Below are 25230 nucleotides of genomic sequence, written 5' to 3' on the forward strand. Positions count from 1 at the left end.
CACAGAACCTCGACATGGAACGGAGGCTTCCCCACTGCGGACAGCTGGGCGTCGATAGCAACCGCGACTCACAACCGCGACTCACAACCGCGACTCACAACCGCGACTCGCAACCGCTACTACTAACGCCGGGTGCCGTGTCACCTCATCTCCTAGCGCTGCTCTCCCTCCTCCTCCTCCTCGCAGCGCCACCCCAGCCCAAGCGCGACTTCGCTTTCGCTCCACGATGCGCGTGAATAATCGATGGTCGGAAGCACATGGTCACGGGGACACGGGGTTACAGTGTCATGGGGTAATTGGGACACTGGGTCATGGGGACGCGGGGTCACAGGGTCACAAGGTCATGTAGACGTGGGGTCACAGAGACGCGGGGTCATGGGTTTGTGGGGTCATTGGGTCGTGGGGTCACAGGGTCGTGGGGTCACAGAGACGCGCTAGGGGAGAATATCCCACGAGTCCAATCAGCACAGACCCTCTTTGTCTTTCTGTCTCCTGTCTCCCCCTCTCTCCTCTATCTCTCGATCTCTACTGGTTCAGCTTCGCCTTGCTCTGGCTGACTCATTCACGTACATTTCCTTTAGAACTGCTTGGTGTGTTGTGTTTAGTTCGTTGTCCTTCCCCCGCACCTCCCGAATATTGGCATGGTTTGGCTATGCACGGTGCATAAGAAGTTCGACACTACACACGGTACAAAGACGCGCGCACACACACGCAGGCGCATCCCTTCTCGTGCATACCGTCCATCTCCCCCGGTACAACGCACAACGCCGGCACCAATGTTGGGCCAACTTTGGGCCAACGTGGCGCGTCCACGGGGGCCGCTTCAGTGGTTACGACGTCGCCCCACCCCATCTCCCCTCCCTCCCCTCTCCCCTCTCGTTCCGTTGGGAGGGGAGAGGCTCGCTGTTGGCTCGGGTCGTGAACGACGGTACGGGACCACGGCCGCCCGGCTGGTGGGGACGCACGCGGACAACGACGACGACGATACGGCCACCGCGGCTATCGCGGCCATCAGGACGGGAGTGGTGATGGTGGTGGTGGTGACAATGATGATGATGATGATGACGATGGTAATGATGACAATGGTGGCAATGATGGCAGTGATAGTGAAGATGATGGTGATGATGATAATGATGGTGCTGATGATGATGATGGTGGTGATCGTGGTGATGATGGTGGTAATAGTGGCGATGGTGATGATGACGATGGTGACAATGGTGATGGTGATGCTGGTGCGCACACTGGAACGGGAACAGCAGCGACGATTGAACCGCGACTCGGTGCAAATATTGCACGAGCCTTGTTCTCACCAGTAGACTTCATCTCCACACCTCCTCCACCTCCTCCACCTCCTCCACTCTCACCTCCACCTCCTCCTACACTGATCTCAACACCACCTTCATTTCACGTCCAACTCGTTCACCTCCTCCTCCAGTACACCTCATCCCCTACACATCATCATCCTCCTCATCGTCCACCCACACCTCCTCCTCGTCGTCCCCTACGCCTCATCCACTCATCCTCTCGTCACCCACACGTCATCGTCCTTCTCGTCCCCTACACCTCCACGCCACCCCTTACACCTCACCCACTCCACCTCATCATCCCCTACACCTCGTCCTCCTCCTCCTCGTCCCCGAGGCCGAAGCCCAGGCGGCACTCTGCGTAATACTCGGCCGACCTGGCGGGGCCGCAGGCCCGCGGCACCGGGTCGATGGCGAGCGTGGTCGGGGGCAGGCGGGGGGCGGGGGGGGGCCGCGGGGCCCCCCCAACCCTCGCCGTGGGAGACCGCGGCGGGGGCGTCGGCTGCCGCGGTTGTCGCGGCGACGGCGGGGGGGAAGGGGGGGCGCCGCCCCCGCCGCCCAGGCCCGGCCCCGGCCCGTCGGCCACGAAGGAGAATCCGCGGAACTCGTCCGGGGGGAGCTGCAGCAGCGCGGCCGGGTCGGTGGGCGTCAGCGCCGGGTCCTCGCGCGTAAAGTCCCCGTCAAAGTTGGCCACGTCGCGCTTACCCCGCTACACAGGGGGGGGGGCGAGAGTAGAGTTAGCGATAGCGTGGGGATAGAGATAGCGTTATGGAGAGGGTTAGAGGTAGGGTTGTGGAGAGGGTTATGGAGAGAGGTAGGGGTAGGGTTGTAGAGAGGGTTATGGAGAGGGTTAGGGGTAGGGTTGTGGAGAGCGTTAGGGGTAGGGTTATTGTTATAGATAGGGTGAGGGTTCGGGGTTTGATTAGAGCTATGCAGTAAGGTGATCAACAATTGGTGGTGCCGTCACCACTGCGCTTGTGCCAGGCTAGGTGCATCTTGAGACTATCACGTGACGTGCAAGGCTCGCTGCTGGCAGAAGGTCAAGGGAGAGAAAATGCTGCTGCTGATGATATTGATGACGGTGCCACTGCCAATGATGCTGCAGCTGCTGATGAGATGATGATGATGATGTTGCCACTGTTGATGATGCTGCTGATGATGACGATGATGCTAATATTGATGACGATGCCACTACTGAGGATGATGATGATGCTGCTGATGTGGATGATGATGATGATGCTCCTAATGCTTATGAGGATGATGCCACTGCCAATAAGGATGCTGATGCTGCTGATGAGGATGATGATGCTCCTGATGCTGATGACACTGCTGCTGTTATGCACAAAACCCCCCCTACCCCCCTCTGCACCCCCCATCCCCCCAGGCTCACGATGCGTGGGCGGAAGGGAGCGGGGAGACGGCGGTGCTCCAAGGCGTCCCAGTCGAGGCCGCGGTAGAAGGGGTGAGCGCGGATCGCCGCCTCCCCACCCTGCGCCGCCACGCAGCCCAGACGGCGTGCCGGGGACTTCACCATGAACTGGGACACGCGGGGACACGGGGGGTGAGACACGGAGGTGAGAGGCACGCAGAAACGGCGGTGAGACACCGGGCGAGACACGGGGGGGTGAGACACGGGGGGGTGAGACACGGGGGGGTGAGTTTTGGGGGGTGGTGAGACACGGGGGTGTGAGATATGGGGGGGGGGGTGAGACACGGGGGGTGAGACATGGGGTGGTGAGACATGGGGTGGTGAGACACGGGAGGTGAGACACGGGGGGGTGAGACACGGGGGGGTGAGACACGGGGGGGGAGAGACACGGGGGGGGGGGTGAGACACGGGGGGTGAGACACGGGGGGTGAGACACGGGGGGTGAGACACGGGGGGTGAGACACGGGGGGTGAGACACGGGGGGTGAGACACGGGGGGGTGAGACACGGGGGAGGTGAGACACGGGGGGGGTGAGATATGGGGGGGTGGGGTGAGACACGGGGGGGGGGGTGAGACACGGGGGTGGGATGAGACACGGGGGTGGGGTGAGACACGGGGGGGGGGGGGAGACACGGGGGGTGGGGTGAGACACGGGGGTGGGGTGAGACACGAGGGGGGGGGTGAGACACGGGGGGGGGGTGAGACACGGGGGTGGGATGAAACACGGGGGTGTGATGAGACACGGGGGGGGGGTGAGACACGGGGGTGGGATGAGACACGGGGGTGGGATGAGACACGGGGGTGGGATGAGACACGGGGGTGGGATGAGACACGGGCGGTGGGGTGAGACACGGGGGGGGGGGGGTGAGACACGGTGTGCGTCTCACGGCCTTGAGGATGTCGACGGCCTGGGTGCTGAGCCACATGGGGAAGGCCACCTCGTCGTGGAGGATCGAGTCAAAGAGGTCGTCCTCGTTGTCCGCCTCGAAGGGCGGCTGGCCCACCACCATCTCGTAGACGAGGACGCCCATGGCCCACCAGTCCACAGAGGGGCCGTACTCCAGCTCCTGCAGGATCTACTCAACCACCACCACCACCACCATAACTACCACCATCACCACCACCATCACAACCACCACCACCACCAGGACAACCACCACCATCACCACAACCATGACAACCACCACCACAACTACCATCATCACCACCACCATCACAACCACCACCATCACAACCACCACCACGACAACCACCACCACCAGGACAACCACCACCAGGACAACCACCACCATCACCACCACCATCACAACCACCATCACAACCACCATCACAACCACCACCACGACAACCACCACCACCAAAAACTACCACCATCACCACCTCCACCATCACAACCACCACCACCATCACAACCACCACCATCACAACCACCACCATCACCACCACCATCATATCAACCACCATATTATTTGGGTCTTTCGGTAAAGTCACGTAGATAGGTTCAAAGAAAATAACAAAAAACTGCGACGTTTCGATCGCAAGACAAGCGGTCGTCATCAGGAAAAGGGGGTTAGCCTCTAAAGGCAAACTGTTTATAAAGGTTTGAAATGGGCGTAGCCCAAGTGTCAATAGCATGGGCGGGGCAGCGAATGTTAATGTAAGTGGTGGTACTGGTAGAGGGCGACGACGGCGCTGGTGGTGGGTTTCCACCAATTAAAGGGCTGCCAAGTAACCATTGCACCTCGCTGTACACACTCACACGGCTGACGGTGGAGGTTGCTGCTGGAGGTGATGGTACTCGTAGAGGGCCACGACGGCACTGGTAGTGGGTGGGCTTCCACCAGTAAAGGGCTACTGCTCGTGGTGATGGTAGTAGTGGGCAGTGATGGTCCTGGTGGTGGGCTTCCATCAATTAAAGTGCTGCCAGGTCTAAAATCAAAACATTACAGCCAGTAATTAGTTAAACTGGCTGATAACGCCCTTCCAGTGATTGCAGAGTTTGTACCCATCTTCTCGGTTGAAATTGTGTCTATGTGTGTATATATGGATGGCTTCATGAACGAATCTTTGTTGATAGCCAGTGAGTTTGCAAAGTACCTTCGTCATAGAGAAATACATTTCGTGTGAGCCCACTGCATTAAAACAATGATCAGCCACGGCCGAGGTATTGGTCCTACCTTGTTTCAGATCTGCCTTATGTTCACTAACACGGTCCGAGACATGTCGCTTAGTTTCCCCAATGTAACTAACTACTGTCACAGACACAGCTTAGTTTGTAGATGCCGGGGTATTGCATGTCAGGGATCACATCCTTCACAGATGGATCAGATCACGAATCGTATGTATTGTGTTGAATCAAACCTGGATCTTGTGTTTGGTCATGATTTTGGAAATATTTTTGGTGACCCCTGCTATGTATGACAAGGTGATGGTTTTGATTGGGTCCTCAAATGGTTCTTTCCCAACGGTTGGGGTGATAGCTTCACGGATTGTGTAGTCTGAATATCCATTCATCTTGAGAGCTTGGTGCACGTGTTTCAGTTCACTGGCTAGGTGATGATGGTCGAAAATACATCGAGCTCAATGGTGTAGAGGTTTGATGAGGGAATTCTTCTGGGATGGATGGTGGTGAGAGTCAGGTTTTAGGTAGGCATCCAAATGGGTGGCTTTCTTGTAGACAGAGTGGCCCATTGAGCCATCTGGTCTCTTTTAGATGAAAACATCCAAGAATGGTAGCTTGCCATCCTTTTCGACCTCCATGGTGAATTTGATGGCTGGGTGTATGGAATTGATGTGGATGATGACTTGGTTCAGAGCTGGTAGGCCATGTGGCCAGATGACAAACGTGTCATCCACGTACCTCTTTTACAAGGACGGGCGTAGAGTGGATGCCTGGATGGCATTGGTCTCAAAATTTTCCATGAAAATATTGGCTACAACTGGAGATAAGGGAGAACCCATTGGGGTACCTTCAACTTGTTTGTAGAATGTTCCACTCCAGGTGAAGTAAGTGTTGATGAGGCAGTGTCTCACCAGGGCCGCTACATCAGCATTCAGTCCTTGTTGGACCAAATCTTCAATGATTGCAATGGTGTCAGGCACAGCAACTTTGGTAAACAAAGATACCACATCGAAACTAACGAGCAAATCACCTGGAGATAGTGAGATGTCCTTAATGAATGACACCAAGTGAGCTAAGTACAGAATGGTTGTAAGGTCTCAGACAGAAATCGGGCCAGTTTGTAGGTCGGTGAGTCAATGGTGGAGACGATAGAACGAAGTGGTGTACCTTCTTTATGTATTTTTGGTAAGCCATACAATCTGGGTAGTCGTGCAGCAGAGGGTTTTAAGGGAACCAGCTTGGTTGGTTCGATTAAAGATGTCGAATCAGTGATGATATTGTTGGTTTTCGTAATGAAGCTGTTGGTGGGATCTCTTTTAATTTTGGTATAGCTACCATCATTAAGTAGGTCCTGAATGTTGTTATTGTATGTGGTTTTGCCCATGATGACTGTGGCATTGCCCTTGTCGGCTGAGAATATGAGGATGTCATCTCTTTTTTTTTAATTAATCCTTACTGATGTTGCTGATATGTGCCTTAGCCTTTGAAGATTGCAGCGATTTCCAATCTTGCCACGTCTGCAGTAATGAGTCCCAAACCCTTAAGGGCTACATCGACCTGGGCAATGATATCATCCACTGGGGTGTGGTTAGGGGTGACTGCGAAATTCAACCATTTAGCTAAAACCGATTTTAGGCTGTCGGAAATCACAACCACCACCATCACAACCTACACCACGATCACAATCACCACAACCACTACCACCACCACCATCACAACAACCAGCACCACCACAACCACCATAACGTGGCAATCGTTGCGTTCTTCGCTCATATCCCCCTTGGAACCAGTGACCGCTTCTCCAACGGGTTACCGGGTAACGCCGTTAACAAGCCCTCGCCCCATCCACGCCCAACGCTGCGCGAGTCGGAACGAGCGGCGTGGATAGCAGCCACCTCGGCAGAATCAGATCCCTCTCCCTCTCACCCCCCACCGACCGCCCCCCTCCTTCCACCCCCCCACCCCAACCTCTCTCCCCCCCCCCCCCCGCGCGGCCCCCCCACCTCGGGAGCAATGTAGTCGGGGGTGCCGCAGAACGTGGAGGTCGTGACCCCGTCCTTCACGCCCTCCTTGCACATCCCAAAGTCGGCGAGCTTGCAGTGCCCCTCGGCATCCAGCAAGATGTTGTCTAGCTTCAGATCCCTGCTCACGGGGACACACGCAGGGGGGTCCACGCGCAGGGGAACACGCCACACGGGAACACATGGGAATACGCCACACGGGAACACATGGGAACACGCACACACGGGAACACATGGGAACACGCCACACGGGAACACATGGGAACACGCCACACGGGAACACATGGGAACACGCCACACGGGAACACATGGGAACACGCCACATGGGAACACATGGGAACACGCGCACACGGGAACACATGGGAACACGCCACATGGGAACACATGGGAATACGCCACACGGGAAGACATGGGAACACGCCACATGGGAACACATGGGAACACGCCACATGGGAACACATGGGAACACGCCACACGGGAACACGCGGGAACACATGGGAACACGCCACATGGGAACACATGGGAATACGCCACACGGGAACACATGGGAACACGCCACATGGGAACACATGGGAACACGCCACACGGGAACACATGGGAACACGCCACATGGGAACACATGGGAACACGCCACATGGGAACACATGGGAATACGCGCACATGGGAACACATGGGAACACGCGCACACGGGAACACATGGGAACACGCGCACACGGGAACACATGGGAACACATGGGAACACGCGCACACGGGAACACATGGGAACACGCCACATGGGAACACATGGGAACACGCCACATGGGAACACATGGGAACACGCCACACGGGAACACATGGGAACACGCCACACGGGAACACATGGGAACACGCGCACACGGGAACACATGAGAACACGCCACACGGGAACACATGGGAACACATGGGAACACGCCACACGGGAACACATGGGAACACGCCACACGGGAACACATGGGAACACGCGCACACGGGAACACATGAGAACACGCACACATGGGAACACATGGGAACACATGGGAACACGCCACATGGGAACACATGGGAACACGCCACACGGGAACACATGGGAACACATGGGAACACGCCACATGGGAACACATGGGAACACGCGCACACGGGAACACATGAGAACACGCACACATGGGAACACATGGGAACACATGGGAACACGCCACACGGGAACAAATGGGAACACGCCACACGGGAACACATGGGAACACGCCACACGGGAACACATGGGAACACGCGCACACGGGAACACATGGGAACACGCGCACACGGGAACACATGGGAACACGCCACACGGGAACACACGGGAACATGCGCACACGGGAACCCGCCACACGGGAACACACACACATGAGAACACGCACACATGGGAGTAAACGCAGAGGAATACGCACACACGAGAATACATGGAAATACGTGCACATGGGAACACGTGGGGACACGTGGGGACACATGGGAACACGTGGGGACACGTGGGGACACGCACACGTGGGGAGACGTGGGAATATCAAGGGACCTCCTTTGCCAGTACAACAATATATGAGAATAGGTTTTCATCTTTTTTCTGACAACAAAACAGGTGTTGAGATGTTAAAACACCCAACTGAAACCTTTTACGTAGAATCATGTTATTGCATTAACCAGCATCTCACCGCTAGACCCCTCCCCCCTGTGGTGGCGGTGAGGGTGAGCGGGGTGAACGTCTCACCGCTAGACCCCCCCCCCCCCGTGGTGGCGGTGAGGGTGAGCGGGGTGAACGTCTCACCGCTAGACCCCCCCCCCCCCGTGGTGGCGGTGAGGGTGAGCGGGGTGAACGTCTCACCGCTAGACCCCCCCCCCCCCCCCCGTGGTGGGGGTGAGGGTGAGCGTCTCCTCACCGGTAGACGATACCGTGGGCGTGCAGGAAGGTGAGTGCGCAGGTGATCTCGGCGGCGTAGAAGCGCGCTCGCGGCTCGGGGAACTTGCGCGCACGTTGGATGTGGAACATGAGGTCCCCTCCACTCACGCACTCCATCACGAAGAACAGCCGGTCCTGCAGCAACAACAGCAGCAGTAGAAGGAGCAACAGAAGTAGCAGCAGTAGCAACAGTAGAAGCAACAGACATAGCAACAGCAGTAGTAGCAGTAGTAGCAGTAGCAGCAGAAGCACTGTGTGGTTGAGGTAGCAGTGAGGGTGAGGTGGGGGTGAGGGTGAGCTAGGGGTGAGAGTGAGCTAGGGGTGAGGGTGAGGTAGGGGTGAGGGTGAGCTAGGGGTGAGGTGGGAGTGAGAGTGAGCTAGGGGTGAGGGTGAGGGTGAGCTAGTGGTGAGGGTGAGGTGGGGGTGAGGGTGAGCTAGTGGTGAGGCGGTCTCACCGCGGTCTGGAAGCAGCACAGCAGCTGCGTGAGGTAGGGGTGAGGTAGTGGTGAGGGTGAGGGTGAGCTAGGGGTGAGCTAGGGGTGAGCTCGTGGTGAGGTGGTCTCACCGCGGTCTGGAAGCAGCACAGCAGCTGCGTGAGGTAGGGGTGGGCGCGCCCCGTCACCAGGACGCGCTTCTCCGTCAGGGTGCACTCCACGTCGTCGTCCTGCACGATCGCGTCCTTGCGCAGCACCTTCACGGCGAACACCTCACCCTCCTCCTCCTCACCACCCTCACCACCCTCACCACCCTCACCAGCCGCCCGGCGCCCCCCCCGGCCACGCAGCTCTGCCAGCAGCACCTGCGCCACACGGAGCGCAGCTTGAGAGTCAACGCAACACACCTCGCCAGGGACTCTGTGCGGCTCAGTGGTGAGACCCCGAGAGCCCTAGCCCCACTGCCCTCGTCAGGGACTCTGTGCGGCTCAGTGGTGAGACCCTGAGACCCCTAGCCCCATTGCCCTCGTCAGGGACTCTGTGTGGCTCAGTGGTGAGACCCTGGGGACCCCTACCCCCACTGCCCTCGTCAGGGACTCTGTGCGGCTCAGTGGTGAGACCCTGGGGACCCCTACCCCCACTGCCCTCGTCAGGGACTCTGTGCGGCTCAGTGGTGAGACCCTGGGGACCCCTACCCCCACTGCCCTCGTCAGGGACTCTGTGCGGCTCAGTGGTGAGACCCTGGGGACCCCTACCCCCACTGCCCTCGTCAGGGACTCTGTGCGGCTCAGTGGTGAGACCCTGGGGACCCCTACCCCCACTGCCCTCGTCAGGGACTCTGTGCGGCTCAGTGGTGAGACCCTGGGGACCCCTACCCCCACTGCCCTCGTCAGGGACTCTGTGCGGCTCAGTGGTGAGACCCTGGGGACCCCTACCCCCACTGCCCTCGTCAGGGACTCTGTACGGCTCAGTGGTGAGACCCTGGGGACCCCTAGCCCCACTGCCCTCGCCAGGGACTCTGTGCGGCTCAGTGGTGAGACCCTGAGTTCCTAGCCCCACTGCCCTCGCCAGGGACTCTGTGCGGCTCAGTGGTGAGACCCCGAGAGCCCTAGCCCCACTGCCCTCGTCAGGGACTCTGTGCGGCTCAGTGGTGAGACCCCGAGAGCCCTAGCCCCGCTGCCCTTGCCAGGGACTCTGTGCGGCTCAGTGGTGAGACCCTGAGACCCCTAGCCCTGCTGCCCTTGCCAGGGACTCTGTGCGGCTCAGTGGTGAGACCCCGAGAGCCCTAGCCCTGCTGCCCTTGCCAGGGACTCTGTGCGGCTCAGTGGTGAGACCCCGAGAGCCCTAGCCCCACTGCCCTCGTCAGGGACTCTGTGCGGCTCAGTGGTGAGACCCTGAGACCCCTAGCCCCACTGCCCTCGTCAGGGACTCTGTGCGGCTCAGTGGTGAGACCCTGAGACCCCTAGCCCCACTGCCCTCGCCAGGGACTCTGTGCAGCTCAGTGGTGAGACCCTGAGACCCCTAGCCCCACTGCCCTCGTCAGGGACTCTGTGCGGCTCAGTGGTGAGACCCTGAGACCCCTAGCCCCACTGCCCTCGTCAGGGACTCTGTGCGGCTCAGTGGTGAGACCCTGAGACCCCTAGCCCCACTGCCCTCGTCAGGGACTCTGTGCGGCTCAGTGGTGAGACCCTGAGACCCCTAGCCCCACTGCCCTCGTCAGGGACTCTGTGCGGCTCAGTGGTGAGACCCTGAGACCCCTAGCCCCACTGCCCTCGTCAGGGACTCTGTGCGGCTCAGTGGTGAGACCCTGGGGACCCCTACCCCCACTGCCCTAGTCAGGGACTCTGTGCGGCTCAGTGGTGAGACCCTGAGACCCCTAGCCCCGCTGCCCTCGTCAGGGACTCTGTGCGGCTCAGTGATGAGACCCTGGGGACCCCCGGCCCGACGACCTTGTCAGGGCCGGGTCCAGTGGGTCAGTGGTCGGAACTCGCACCCTGGCGAGGGCGAGCTAGAATCGCCTCCCCCTAGGCACCCATAGCCGGGGGACCCTGAGTCTAGTCCTGTGTTAGGGTGAGTCAGCCCTGATGCCTCACCCACACAGTGGTGTAGGAGGACCCTGAGTCTAGTTCTGTGTCAGGGTGAGTCAGCCCTGAGGCAGTGACTCACCAGACAGCGGTGTAGGAGGACCCTGAGTTTAGTTCTGTGTCAGGGTGAGTCAACCAGGAGGCAGTGGCTCACCACACAGCGGTGTAGGAGGACCCTCAGTGTGGTTCTGTGTCAGGGTGAGTCAGCCCTGAGGCAGTGGCTCACCACACAGCGGTGTAGGAGGACCCTCAGTGTGGTTCTGTGTCAGGGTGAGTCAGCCCTGAGGCCTCCCCAGACAGTGGTGTAGGAGGACCCTGAGTCTAGCCCTGTGTCAGGGTGAGTCAGCCCTGACACAGTGCCTCACCCACACAGCGGTGTAGAAGGACCCTGAGTGTTGTTCTGTGTCAGGGTGAGTCAGCCCTGATGCCTCACCCACACAGCGGTGTAGGAGGACCCTGAGTGTGGTTGTGTGTCAGGGTGAGTCAGCCCTCAGGCAGTGGCTCACCCAGAGAGTGGTGTAGAAGGACCCTGAGTGTTGTTCTGTGTCAGGGTGAGTCAGCCCTGAGGCAGTGGCTCACCAGACAGTGGTGTAGGGGGACCCTGAGTCGTCTCCTGTGTCAGGGTGAGTGTAGCCCTGAGGCAGTGGCTCACCACACAGCGGTGTAGGAGGACCCTGAGTCTAATCCCGTGTCAGGGTGAGTTAGCCCTGAGGCAGTAGCTCACCACACAGTGGTGTAGGAGGCTCTGAGTCTAGTCCTGTGTCAGGGTGAGTCAGCCCTGACACAGTGCCTCACCCAGACAGTGGTGTAGGAAGGCCCTCAGTGTAGTTCTGTGTCAGGGTGAGTCAGCCCTGACACAGTGCCTCACCCAGACAGTGGTGTAGAAGGACCCTGAGTGTTGTTCTGTGTCAGGGTGAGTCAGCCCTGAGGCAGTGGCTCACCAGACAGTGGTGTATGGGGACCCTGAGTCTACTCCTGTGTCAGGGTGAGTCAGCCCTGAGGCAGTGGCTCACCACACAGCGGTGTAGAAGGACCCTGAGTCTAATCCTGTGTCAGGGTGAGTTAGCCCTGAGGCAGTGGCTCACCACACAGTGGTGTAGGAGGCCCTGAGTCTAGTCCTGTGTCAGGGTGAGTCAGCCCTGAGGCAGTACCTCACCAGACAGTGGTGTAGGGGGACCGTAGCCCCGAGTGTTCTGGGGCTGTACTGCCGAGCGTGGTGTTAATAAAGAGTGTTGTCTACAAAACCGTCTCCGACGTCTCCCGAATCCACAGCACGACACGTGGATGACCACACCCGCAGTGCAATTGTAATAACAGCCATAGAGGGTTCACGTGGGGATTGGCTTGCCGGTCCTGCTTTGTAGCCAATAAGGGTTGAGATAGGGAGCGTGGGGCCGGCGTGATCACGGCATGTCATCAGGAGTGATTGGCCTAGCCATTCGGGGCCCCAGCTAATGGGGATCCGGATGAGAGGCGTGGTCCCGGGAGTGACAGGGAACCATCGAGAACGGTCGAGACTGTCCATGGAGGATTGGCTGGGGGGACCACGTGATGAAGGGATTAAAAGAGAGTGAGAGAGAATGATCGAGAGCAGACTGGGAAACGAACAGGGCGAGAGCCACGCGCGTACGGGGGCTCCGGGTGCCACGTGCGCGGTGGGAGCTGGTGTGAAGTCTGCCCGCTCTCTGTTGTCTGCCAACAACGGAGCGTGAGTGAAATAAGTGTATCATGGAGGTAAAAATAAAGAGGACCGATTCCGAAGCCGTCTCCAAAGAATTATTACACAATGAAGGGTGCACCGAGCAACATCTCCCACAAGCCCCAGGGACTTTGAAACCGCCTCGGCAGTACTTTTTTGGGGTGCACTCTGGGAAAGAGACGCCCACCCACGTCCGAGCGAATGTGCCACCCACACAGTTTTGGGGTGCATGATGAAAAAGAGCCCTCTTCCCTCCCCTCCTCCCTCACCTTCCCGAAGCTGCCCTTCCCCAGGACCTTGATGAAGTTGAAGTCGTGCAGTCCCAGCTTCCTGCGCGGTTGCACCACGCAGGAGCCGTCAGCTGGGCTCCCCCCTCCTGGTGCGACACCGGACCCAGGTGGCAGCGGCAACCCCCCCTCCACGGCGACCCCCGCCTCCCCCCCTCCTCCTCTTCCTGCATCCTCCCCATCTCCTTCTCCTCCTCCGTCCCCTTCACCGCCGTTGAAGGACCGAGCCTTCCTCACACCGAAGTGGCCCTCCTCAACATCTGCAAGGCCGAGAGAGAGAGAGGGGAGAGGAGGGGCGATTCGTAGATCAGGAATGTGAAACCTGATGATGCTGCTGATGATGATGATGTTGCTGATGATGAAACTCCTAATGATGATGATGTTGCTGCAAATGATGCTGATGATGATGTTGCAGCTGCTGATTATGCTGATGGTGATGCTGCTGCTGATGATGCTACTGATGATGATGATCCTACTGCTGCTGATGATGATGCTACTGCTGTTGATGATGATCCTACTGCTGCTACTACTGTTCCTGCTGCTGATGATGACGATGCTACTGCTGCTGTTCCTGCTGCTGCTGATGATGATTCTACTACTGCTGATGATGATCCTGCTGCTGATGATGATGCTACTGCTGCTGATGAGGCTGCTGTTGATGATGATTCTGCTGATGCTACTACTGATGATGCTGCTGATAATGATTCTGCTACTGCTGTTGATGCTGATGCTCCTACTGATGATGCTGCTGATGATGCTACTGCTGATGATGATGTTACTGCTTCTGACGCTGCTGCTGATGATTCTGCTACTGCTGATGATGCTGATGCTACTACTGCTGCTGATGATGCTGCTGATGATGATGCTACGACTGATGATGATGGTGATGATGATGCTACTGCTGCTGCTGATGATGCTACTGCTGATGATGATGTTACTGCTTCTGATGCTGCTGCTGATGATTCTGCTACTGCTGATGATGCTGATGCTACTACTGCTGCTGATGCTGATGATGTTGCTGATGATGATGCTACTACTGCTGCTGATGCTGATGATGTTGCTGATGATGATGCTACGACTGATGATGATGGTGGTGATGATGATGCTACTGCTGCTGATGATGATGATTCTGCTGCTGATGATGATGCTACTGCTGCTGATGAGGATGATTCTGCTGCTGATGATGATGCTACTGCTGCTGATGAGGATGATTCTGCTGCTGATGATGATGCTACTGCTGCTGATGAGGATGCTGCTGATGATGATCTGCTGATGCTATTACTGATGATGCTGATGATGATGATTTTGCTACTGCTGATGATGCTGATGCTCCTACTGATGATGCTGCTGATGATAATGATGATGTTACTGCTTCTGATGCTGCTGATGATGATGCTGCTACTGCTGATGATGCTGCTGATACTACTGCTGCTGATGATGATGCTGCTGATGATGCTGCTACTGCTGATGATGCTGCTGATGATGATGATGCTGCTGATGATGCTGCTGCTGCTGATGATGCTGCTGATACTACTGCTGCTGATGATGCTACTGCTGATGATGCTGATGATGTCGCTGATGCTGCTACTCACCTTCAGGCTGTGGCTGTGTGGGTGGAGCCGACTTGGACCTGTCCACGTGACTGTGCTGCTTCCCGTCTCCAGCCAGGACCAGAGGGGGTGTGCCTCCCTGTGGGGGGGGGGAGTGGGCAGGGGAGTGGGGGAGAGGGTGAGTGTGTGAGAGGGTGAGAGGGTGAGTGGGTGAGAGGGTGAGTGGGTGAGAGGGTGAGTGGGTGAGTGGGTGAGTGGGTGAGAAGGTGAGTGAGTGAGTGAGTGGGTGAGTGGGTGAGTGGGTGAGAGGGTGAGTGGGTGAGTGGGTGAGAGGGTGAGAGGGTGAGTGGGTGAGAGGGTGAGTGGGGGAGAGGGTGAGAGGGTGAGTGGGGGAGAGGGTGAGTGGGTGAGTGGGTGAGCGTGTGAGCGGGTGAGAGGGTGAGTGGGTGAGTGGGTGAGTGGGTGAGAGGGTGAGTGGGTGAGAGGGCGAGAGGGTGAGTGGGTGAGAGGGTGAGTGTGTGAGTGGGTGAGAGGGTGAGTGTGTGAGAGGGTGAGTGGGTGAGGGGGTGAGTGGGTGAGAGGGTGAGAGAGTGAGTGGGTGAGAGGGTGAGTGTGTGAGTGGGTGAGTGGGTGAGAGGGTGAGTGGGTGAGTGTGTGAGAGGGTGAGTGAGTAGGTGAGTGAGTGAGTGAGTGAGTGGGTGAGAGGGTGAGAGGGTGAGTGGGTGAGAGGGTGAGAGGGTGAGTGGGGGAGAGGGTGAGAGGGTGAGTGGGGGAGAGGGTGAGTGGGTGAGTGGGTGAGTGGGTGAGTGTGTGAGTGGGTGAGAGGGTGAGTGGGTGAGAGGGTGAGAGGGTGAGTGGGTGAGAGGGTGAGAGGGTGAGTGTGTGAGAGGGTGAGTGGGTGAGAGGGTGAGTGGGTGAGAAGGTGAGTGGGTGAGTGGGTGAGTGGGTGAGAGGGTGAGAGGGTGAGTGGGTGAGAGGGTGAGTGTGTGAGTGGGTGAGTGGGTGAGAGGGTGAGTGGGTGAGTGTGTGAGAGGGTGAGTGAGTGAGTGAGAGGATGAGTGGGTGAGTGTGTGAGTGAGTGAGAGGGTGAGAGGGTGAGAGGGTGAGTGGGTGAGTGGGTGAGAGGGTGAGTGGGTGAGAGGATGAGTGTTTGAGTGGGTGAGAGGGTGAGTGTGTGAGTGGGTGAGTGGGTGAGTGGGTGAGAAGGTGAGTGAGTGAGTGAGTGGGTGAGTGGGTGAGAGGGTGAGTGGGTGAAAGGGTGAGTGTGTGAATGGGTGAGTGGGTGAGAGGGTGAGTGGGTGAGAAGGTGAGTGGGTGAGAGGGTGAGTGGGTGAGTGGGTGAGCTCACGAGTAAGTGGGCGGGTGAGTGAGGTGGTAAATAGAGGAGTGAGATAGTGAGTGGGTGAGTGAGTGAGTGAGCGTGGCGGTGATTGAGTGGGTGAGTGAGCGTGGCGGTAGTTGGAGGAGTGAGTTAGTGAGTAAGCGAGGTGGTGAGTGAGTGGGCGAGCATTGTCCACCTTCCTCCGGGGCTGGTTGATCTTGTCGGGAGTGACTCCGATGGTTGCGAGGACGCGCGCCATCTCCCGCGCATCCACCCCACAGTTGGGGGCCACGTTCCGCTCACACCGGCGGTGCACGTCCATGCGGCACTCTGGGACACGGAGACACGGGGCGTTACAGAGACACGGGGACACGGAGCCACGGAGACACAGGGCGTTACAGAGACACAGAGAAACGGGGACACGGAGACACGGGGCGCGTTACAGAGACACGGGTACACGGAGCCACGGAGACACAGGGCATTACAGAGACACGGAGAAACGGGGACACAGAGACACGGAGACACGGGAACACGGGTACATAGCGAGCCACAGAGACACGGAGACACAGAGACACATAATGAGACACGGAGGAAATAGATCGAGAGTGACATGGAGACACAGACATACCATGAGACAGAGACGTACCCCCTCCCCACCGCCACTCACCACCGCCGCTCATCACCACCATTCCTCACCACCGCCACCACTCCTCACTCCTCACCCTTGCAGTGGAGGCCCTGGCGGAGCAGCCCCCAGAGCAGCGAGCCGCAGTGGTCACAGAAGGTGGGCACCTTGTAGTTGTGGATGTAGAACTTGTGCGGCACGTTGATGTTGAACCTCTGGCCCCCGACCTGCACGCACACAAACACAAAGGTCCCCCGGGTAGCCTCGACACGCTGCGGGGGCAAGCGCTGCGAGCACCGAGCATAGGTGCTCCACCTTCACCACTTCCACCTCCACCATCTCCAACACCACCACCACTTCTATTACTACCACCACCACCACCACCACCATACCCTCCACCACCACCACCTCCACCATCCCCACCACCACCTCCACCACCATCATCCCCACCACCACCACCTCCACCACCACCATCACCACTACCATCACCTCCACCATCTCCAACACCACTTCCACCACCATCACCACCGGTGATGGCGATGCTGCTGGTGGTGGTGATGGTGATTGTGGTTGCGGTGATGATGCTGCTTGTGATGGTGGTTGCGGTGATGGTGATGCTGCTGGTGGTGGTGATGGTGGTTGCAGTGATGATGCTGCTTGTGATGGTGGTTGCGGTGATGGTGATGCTGCTGGTGATGGTGATGCTGCTTGTGGTGGTGATGATGTTTGTGGTGATGGTGATGCTGCTTGTGGCGGTGATGGTGGTTGCGGTGATGGTGATGCTGCTGGTGGTTGTGATGGTGATTGTGGTTGCGGTGATGGCGATGCTGCTTGTGATGGTGGTTGCGGTGATGGTGATGCTGCTGGTGGTGGTGATGGTGGTTGCGGTGATGGTGATGTTGCTTGTGGTGTTGATGGTGGTTGTGGTGATGGCGATGCTGCTGGTGGTGACGATGGTGGTTGCGGTGATGGTGATGCTGCTGGTGGTGGTGATGGTGGTTGAGGTGATGGTGATGCTGCTGGTGGTGGTGATGGTGATGGTGGTTGCAGTGATGATGCTGCTTGTGATGGTGGTTGCGGTGATGGTGATGCTGCTGGTGTTGGTGATGGTGATGCTGCTTGTGGTGGTGATGGTGTTTGTGGTGATGGTGATGCTGCTTGTGGCGGTGATGGTGGTTGCGGTGATGGCGATGCTGCTGGTGGTTGTGATGGTGATTGTGGTTGCGGTGATGGCGATGCTGCTTGTGATGGTGGTTGCGGTGATGGTGATGCTGCTGGTGGTGGTGATGGTGGTTGCGGTGATGGTGATGCTGCTTGTGGTGTTGATGGTGGTTGTGGTGATGGCGATGGTGATGGTGGTTGCGATGATGGTGGTTGTGGTGATGGCGATGGTGATGGTGATTGCGGTGATGGTGATGCTGCTTGTGGTGGTGATAGTGGTTGCGGTGATGGCGATGCTGCTTGTGATGGCGATGCTGCTTGTGGTGATGGCGATGGTGGTTGCGGTGATGGTGATGCTGCTGGTGGTGGTGATGGTGGTTGCGGTGATGGTGATGTTGCTTGTGATGACGATGGTGGTTGCGGTGATGGTGATGCTGCTGGTGGTGGTGATGGTGATTGCGGTGATGGTGATGCTGCTTGTGGTGACGATGGTGGTTGCGGTGATGGTGATGCTGCTGGTGGTGGTGATGGTGGTTGCGGTGATGGTGATGCTGCTGGTGGTGGTGATGGTGATTGCGGTGATGGTGATGCTGCTTGTGGTGGTGATGGTGGTTGCGGTGATGGCGATGCTGCTGGTGGTGACGATGGTGGTTGCAGTGATGGTGATGCTGCTGGTGGTGGTGATGGTGGTTGCGGTGATGGCGATGCTGCTGGTGGTAGTGATGGTGATTGCGGTGATGGTGATGCTGCTTGTGGTGACGATGGTGGTTGCGGTGATGGCGATGCTGCTGGTGGTGACGATGGTGGTTGCGGTGATGGTGATGCTGCTGGTGGTGGTGATGGTGGTTGCGGTGATGGCGATGCTGCTGGTGGTGGTGATGGTGATTGCGGTGATGGTGATGCTGCTTGTGGTGACGATGGTGGTTGCGGTGATGGTGATGCTGCTGGTGGTGGTGATGGTGATTGCGGTGATGGTGATGCTGCTTGTGGTGGTGATGGTGGTTGCGGTGATGGCGATGCTGCTGGTGATGGTGATGGTGGTTGCGGTGATGGTGATGCTGCTGGTGGTGGTGATGGTGATTGCGGTGATGGTGATGCTGCTTGTGGTGGTGATGGTGGTTGCGGTGATGGCGATGCTGCTGGTGATGGTGGTGGTTGCGGTGATGGCGATGCTGCTTGTGGTGGTGATGGTGGTTGCGGTGATGGCGATGCTGCTTGTGGTGGTGCTGGTGCTGCTGCTGCCCGTGGTGATGGTGCTTGTGGTAGCGATGGTGATGTGGGTGATGTCATCACCTCGGGGGAGGAGTCTCTCTTCATGCCGGGACAGCGCGTGATGATCAGCTGATGGCATCGCTTGTGAACAACGCACGTGCACACTGGGGGGGAGGGGTGGCACCAGTGGGGGGGGTCCAAGATCAGGACGCGAGTCGGATTGACAGGGATGCGATGCAGCTTGATGGGGTGGTGATGGGGGTGGCGGAAGTGATGTGGGTAGTGATGGGGTTTGTGATGGTGATGTAGGTAGCAATGGGGGTTGTGATGGTGATGTGGGTAGTGATGGGGTTTGTGATGGTGATGTAGGTAGCAATGGGGGTTGTGATGGTGATGTGGGTAGTGATGGAGGTGGGGGTCGTAATGTGGGCAGTAATGGGGGTTGTGATGGGGGTGGCGATAATGATGGGGGTGCTGATGGTAGTCGGGGAAGTGATGTGGGTAGTGATGTGGATTGTGATGGTAGTGGAGGTCTTACCATCAGCCCCACCAAAAACTATGCACCTGCCTGGGTATTTTGTGCCATCAAACACTCCACCCTCTCAGCTCCCCATTGGTGATGGAGCAGTTGTGGAGAGAGTGGAGAGTTTCCCATACCTGGGCAGTGTGCTCATGACCACCTCCGGTTTGGCAGCAGAGGTCTCACTCCGAATCAGTCGAGCGGCAATATCTTTTCATCGGTTGCATAACGCTATCTGGAAGCTACCTGGTTTGTCGCTCCACACAAAGCTTCAGGTCTTCTCGGCCACAGTCATGCCCTCCCTTCTCTATGCTTGTGAAACGTGAACCCCCCTAATGGAGCATCTTCGCCGGTTAGAAACATTCAGGTTGGCATGTCTGCCATCCATCCTGGGTTTAACCAGGCTGGATTGTGTGAGCTCACAAATCCTCGAAAGATCTGGACAAAGTCCCATCGGTGAGCTCCTCTGGCAGGCAAATCTGCGTTGGCTGGGTCATGTAGCCCGCATGCCCAGCCACTGCATGCCCAAGCAGCTTCTGTTTAGCCGCATAGGGGGGGCTAAATGGGCACGGCACGGGCTAGAGAAGAGATGGAATGATGTGGTGCAAGAGGATGTGGAGGCAGTCGCCCTCCAGCAACAACGGAGTCCAGAGGAGCAACACTCACAACAACGAGCGGAGCGCCAGGTGGCTAAAGCACAGCAAGTTGGAACAGTAGGGGGCACAGGTGGTGCATCTGCCAGTCATCCCAGTCGGTCAACCCATGGCACCTGGGTCTGTCCCATGACCTCCTGTCAGCTAGCCTTTGACATTTCACTAGACCTCAATGTGCACTTGGCCTGGCACAGGCGCCGTGGTGACATCACTGCCACTTAGTGGCAAATAGCGGCTGTTGTTGTTGGCGGTAGTGATGAGGGTGGTAATGGTGATGGGGGTGGTGGTGATGGGGGTGATGATGGGGATGGGGGTGGGGATGGGGGTGGGGATGGGGGTGGTGATGGGGGTGGTGATGGTGGGGGTGATGGTGATGGTGGTGATGAGCGTAGTGATGGTGGTGATGGGGGTAGTGATGGTGGTGATGGGGGTGGTGATGGTGGTGATGGTGGGGGTGATGGTGATGGTGGTGATGGGGGTAGTGATGGTGGTGATGGGGGTGGTGATGGTGGGGATGCTATTTACCTTGGCATTGGTAACCCTGTTTGCCTATAACTCCCCTGCACACACACACAAAGACAAAGATCCCCCGTGTAGCCTCAACAGACCGTGGGGGCAAGTGCCATTCACGATCACCTATGAAAGTCGGCACAGCACAAGAGGGGGGATGGGTGGCCAGCGCCAAGCCTGACCGCCTTTGTCTCCCGAGTGGCGATGCTTTTTTACTCACTGCTCAGACTGAGTCGACCCACGTGAGGCCCAGGACGAGTTTGTATATTCGCCGTCACGTGGTTGGGCCGTGAGTGGGCATCGATCGCAGGCGGTGGGGTTCGTAAGCTGCAGTGGTGCAACTGTGGGCCATGTAGTGAACACGACTGTGGTATGTGCGACACGAACTCTCTCTCTCTCTCTGCTGAAGCCCTCCCGTCGTGGCCAGCAGCAGCAGCAGAGACCTCGACATTGTCATCGTGGCACGCAAGAGGAGAAGAATGGGGTGTTGAGGAGGGAGTGTTCGTGAGCGAGCGATGGTCAGCGTGTGCTGCGAGGGTGCTGTTAACCTCTACAAATTACCACGGACTTATACCAGTAGCCAACGTGGGTGGAAACACCCACGTGACCTCGTGCTGGAGGCCCCCGGGGAGGAGAGGCGTCCATGACGCCTGCTGGCAAGACTCCATTGGCGGAGCCAGACTCTACCCCCTCAAGCTCGGGACTTGTCAAGAAACACTTGAGGAGAATTTTCGGGACTGCAGGAATTCATAGTCTTTGGTTCTTTCGGTAAAGTACACTCACTTAGATTAAGAACCAGACTAATCTACATAAGTGGTTTTTGTTTTTGTATTTTAAAAAATGTATTCACCTTATTTTTATTTTTTATGTGACTTTACCGAAAGAACCAAAAATACACTTCAGGAGAACACCAAAGTTGGCCACGTGGAATGTCCGAACGTTCGCCGCGGAGGAGAGGCTTCCATTCCTCTGTCGGGAACTGGACCGGTACCGGTACCGCCAAGACCTCTGTGGTGTACAGGAGGTCCGGTGGACCGGTTCTGGCTCCAGTCCCCATGAGGGGTGGACACTTCTCTGCAGGAAACTGCCAACCGACAGGGAGCAGCTCTTCTTTTGAACAAAAGGATGAAGGGGGTATGGAAGCGTGGGCAGCTGTGAGTACCAGGTTATTGAGACTCGTATCCCCATCAACGAGACGAGAGGAATAGTGGTGATAGTGGCTTACACCCCCACCAAAGTAGAACATCAGTGGATTGATGGCGGCCATGCTTACGAGTCAAATGGCTTCTATTACCTTCTGTCCCAGGTGCTGCCTGATGTGACCCCACGGGATAGAATCATCCTTTTGGGTGACTATAATGCCCGAGTGGGTCATGACGCAGACACCTGGGTTGTAATGATTGGAAAGCATGGGCCAGATCAGCTCAATAGCAACGGTAGGAGGCTGTTAGACTTATGTGCAGCCCATGAGCTTGTAATCACCAACACACTTTTCCGGCATCAGCGCATTCACACAACATCATGCAAGTACACTGGGTCCAAGCAAAAACATCTGCTGGACTACATAGTTACAAAACAGTGAATGCAGGCCCACGTCCTTGACACCAGGACCCACCATGGAACTAGTCTTCCTCCTGACCATCATCGGCTTGTCATCTGTAAGCTGTCCCTACCATACTCCCACTGTGGTGGCAATCATCTACCAAGGACTCCACTCCAACCCACAATGGCCTGATCCCGTCTAACTGACGAAGGTTGCAAGCAAGAATGTCATCATCACTTGCAACTGGGCTTGACATCGCCCCCCCCCCCCCCCTCCTGACGTCGAAGAGAAATTGGTGTGTTCCAAGACGGCGACTAAAGCAGCTGCTATGGCTGCATTGGGTACGCAGTCCAGGCCTCCCCAGAAGCCCTGGCTAACAGAGGAGGCGTTCCGGGGAGTTGAAGGTAAGCGATAGGCCCACTCCCACCATCAAAAAAGTTACTTGGAGCGCCACACTTATCACCATCCTTAAGGGAAAGAAAAGTGATCCGATCTCCAACCCCCAAGTACAGGTTCGCAGTTTTTACTGAGCATATCTGCGATGTCTTGGGGGGAATCTCCTCAGCTCAAACAACAGCCATAGGGGCAAGGCGGGGTTGGCCCTGCTGGTGCTGCTGTGCCTGAAATATTGGAGGAAGTAGCCACTCCTTGTGAGTGGCCGTCTGTTGAGGAGGTGCGACGAGCGATCTGTAGCTTGGGACGAGGTAAAGCGCCGGGGAGAGATGACCTTTTAAGCGAATTGCTGAGGGATGGTGCCGTTTGTGTACAGACTGCCCGATATGACATCATTATGATGGTCTAGTTTACAGGAAGGGTTCTGCAGGATTGGAAGGATGCCGTTCTGGTCCCCATTTTCTTTAAAAGGAGACCACACTGATTGCAAGAACTACCGGGATTTCTCCCTCCTCAGTGTGCCGGGAAAGGTCCTGGCAAAGATTATTCAACATCGCCTTGCCAGGCACGCTGAGGAGAGGCTTGCGGAGACCCAATGTGGTTTCAGACCAGGACGATCCTGCACAGATGCCATATATTCTGTGCGTCTGCTACAGCAGACATCTTCTTGGTTCTTTTGGTAAAGTCACGTAGAAGGGAAGTAATAAAATAATAAAAATAAAACACAATAAAACCGCCACTACAGCAGACATGTAAGGAATTCTGACAGGACCTACATCTCTGCTTTATTGACCTGGTCAAGGCCTATGATACCATCAATAGGCCTGGGCTATGGGTTGTGCTTTGTGCTTTCGGAGTCCTGTCTCTCTGCTCACGATCATTAAGCACCGTCATGATGTTGGGCAGGCACACGTAACACTACGTGGCCGGGAGTCGGAGCCATTCCCTGTTCACCTTAAAGTGTGACAGGGATGTCCTCTGACCCCTACACTATTTAACATCGTCTTTGACCATGTAGTTCGAGAAGATATCCATGGATGTACCGGTGGAAGTTCCATCTGGTACAGCTATAATGGGAAGCTGATCGATGCCCAAGATGGGGACTGACCATCAGCTCCACAAAAGAAAGCACCTGCCTGGGTATTTTATGCCATCAAACACTCCCCTCCCTCAGCTCCCCATGAGTGATGGGGCAGTTGTGGAGAGAGTGGAGAGCTTTCCATACCAGGGCGGTGTGCTTATGACCAGCTCCGGTTTGCAGCCAAGGTCTCACTCCGAATCCATTGAGCGGCATTATCTTTTCATCAGCTATTTAATGCCACCGCACTCCCAAGCATCTTCTGCTCTGCCATATATAGGGGCTCAGTACGGGCTAGATAAGAGATGGACTGATGTAGTACAAAAAAATGTGGAACTGATTGAACTTGCGGATGACTGGTACCAGCAGCGTCAAGATCGGCCTTTGTGGAGGAGGTTAGTGAAGGACGCTGCTGGGGATTTGGTGGCAGTTGCCCTCCAGCAACAATGGAGGGTAGAGGAGTAACGCTCACAACAATGAGCAGAGCGTCGGGCGGATAGAATGCAGAGAGTGGGCACAGTGGGGCATACAGGTGGTGCATCTGCAGGTCATCTCAGTTAGGCAACTCATGGCACTTGGGTCCGTCCCGAGACCTCCTGTCAGCGAGCCTCGACACAACACGTGGCCTGAAAGTGCACCTAGCCTGACGCATGTGCCATTGTGACGTCACTTAGTGGTAAAGAGCAAGTTTTGGTATTGGTGGTGTGAGCGTAACTATGTTGAACTTCTACCGCATCGTACAGGGCCAACGGTGCTAACCAGAGTTGCTGCTGTTTACACACCGCACCAGGTACTCATTTAAGGTTGAGTCGACCTAGGTGAGGCCCAGCACCAGGCACCTATTTACATATTAGTATTGGTCGTGTACGGGATTCCAACTCTGGTCACCGGATTCGTAGCGGAGAACGCTAACCATTGCGCCACCACTCCCAACTATGGTGAGTGAGTGAGTGTGTGGAACATGATCTAGTGAGTGGGTGGCGAGTGTTGGTAAGCGAGTGAGTGGGTGAGTGTGGCGAGTGAGTGGGTGATTGTGGTGAGTGTGGTGAGTGAGTAGGTGAGTGTGGCGAGTGCGAGTGTGGTGAGTGTGGCGAGTGAGTGGGTGAGTGTGGCGAGTGAGTGGGTGAGTGTGGCAAGTGAGTGGGTGAGTGTGGCGAATGAGTGGGTGAGTGTGGCGAGTGAGTGGGTGACTGTGGTGAGTGAGTGGGTGAGTGTGGCGAGTGAGTGGGTGAGTGTGGCGAGTGAGTGGATGAGTGTGGCGAGTGAGTGGGTGAGTGTGGTGAGTGAGTGGGTGAGTGGCGAGTGAGTGGGTGAGTGTGGTGAGTGAGTGGGTGAGTGTGTGTGTGAGTGGGAGTGGGGC

The 25230-nt window shown here is 56.9% G+C and overlaps 1 protein-coding gene across 1 annotated transcript; it reads right to left on the reverse strand.

Annotated features, from left to right (window-relative positions):
* Positions 1 to 216: 216 nt before the first annotated feature.
* LOC133356190 (protein kinase C epsilon type-like) lies at positions 217 to 22123 on the reverse strand. Its single transcript, XM_061573569.1, has 13 exons — positions 22090 to 22123; positions 20872 to 21075; positions 19255 to 19337; positions 16898 to 17027; positions 16372 to 16505; positions 14897 to 14993; positions 13287 to 13564; positions 9366 to 9599; positions 8781 to 8935; positions 6859 to 6997; positions 3621 to 3809; positions 2695 to 2841; positions 217 to 2013 (listed from the first exon to the last, which is right to left on the reverse strand). Exons 1-13 carry the CDS (start codon positions 22121 to 22123, stop codon positions 1609 to 1611), a joined length of 2229 nt encoding a protein of 742 aa, XP_061429553.1. The 3' UTR covers positions 217 to 1608.
* Between the last annotated feature and the right edge of the window lie 3107 nt (positions 22124 to 25230).

This window comes from Lethenteron reissneri, chromosome 53 (genome assembly GCF_015708825.2).
Source record: "Lethenteron reissneri isolate LAM-NWPU_2019-01 chromosome 53, ASM1570882v1, whole genome shotgun sequence".
In the NCBI taxonomy this organism is placed as follows: Eukaryota; Metazoa; Chordata; class Hyperoartia; order Petromyzontiformes; family Petromyzontidae; genus Lethenteron; species Lethenteron reissneri.

Bases quoted from the DNA above. Each gene is read 5' to 3' on its own strand.
- LOC133356190 (XM_061573569.1), bottom strand. From the start codon at position 22,123: ATGGCCGCCATCAATCCACTGATGTTCTACTTTG. The intron at 21,076-22,089 runs GTGGGGGTGTAA...CAGTCTGAGCAG, and splicing joins TCCACTGATGTTCTACTTTG to TGAGTAAAAAAGCATCGCCA. The intron at 14,994-16,371 runs GTGGACAATGCT...CCCCCCCCACAG, and splicing joins TCAACCAGCCCCGGAGGAAG to GGAGGCACACCCCCTCTGGT.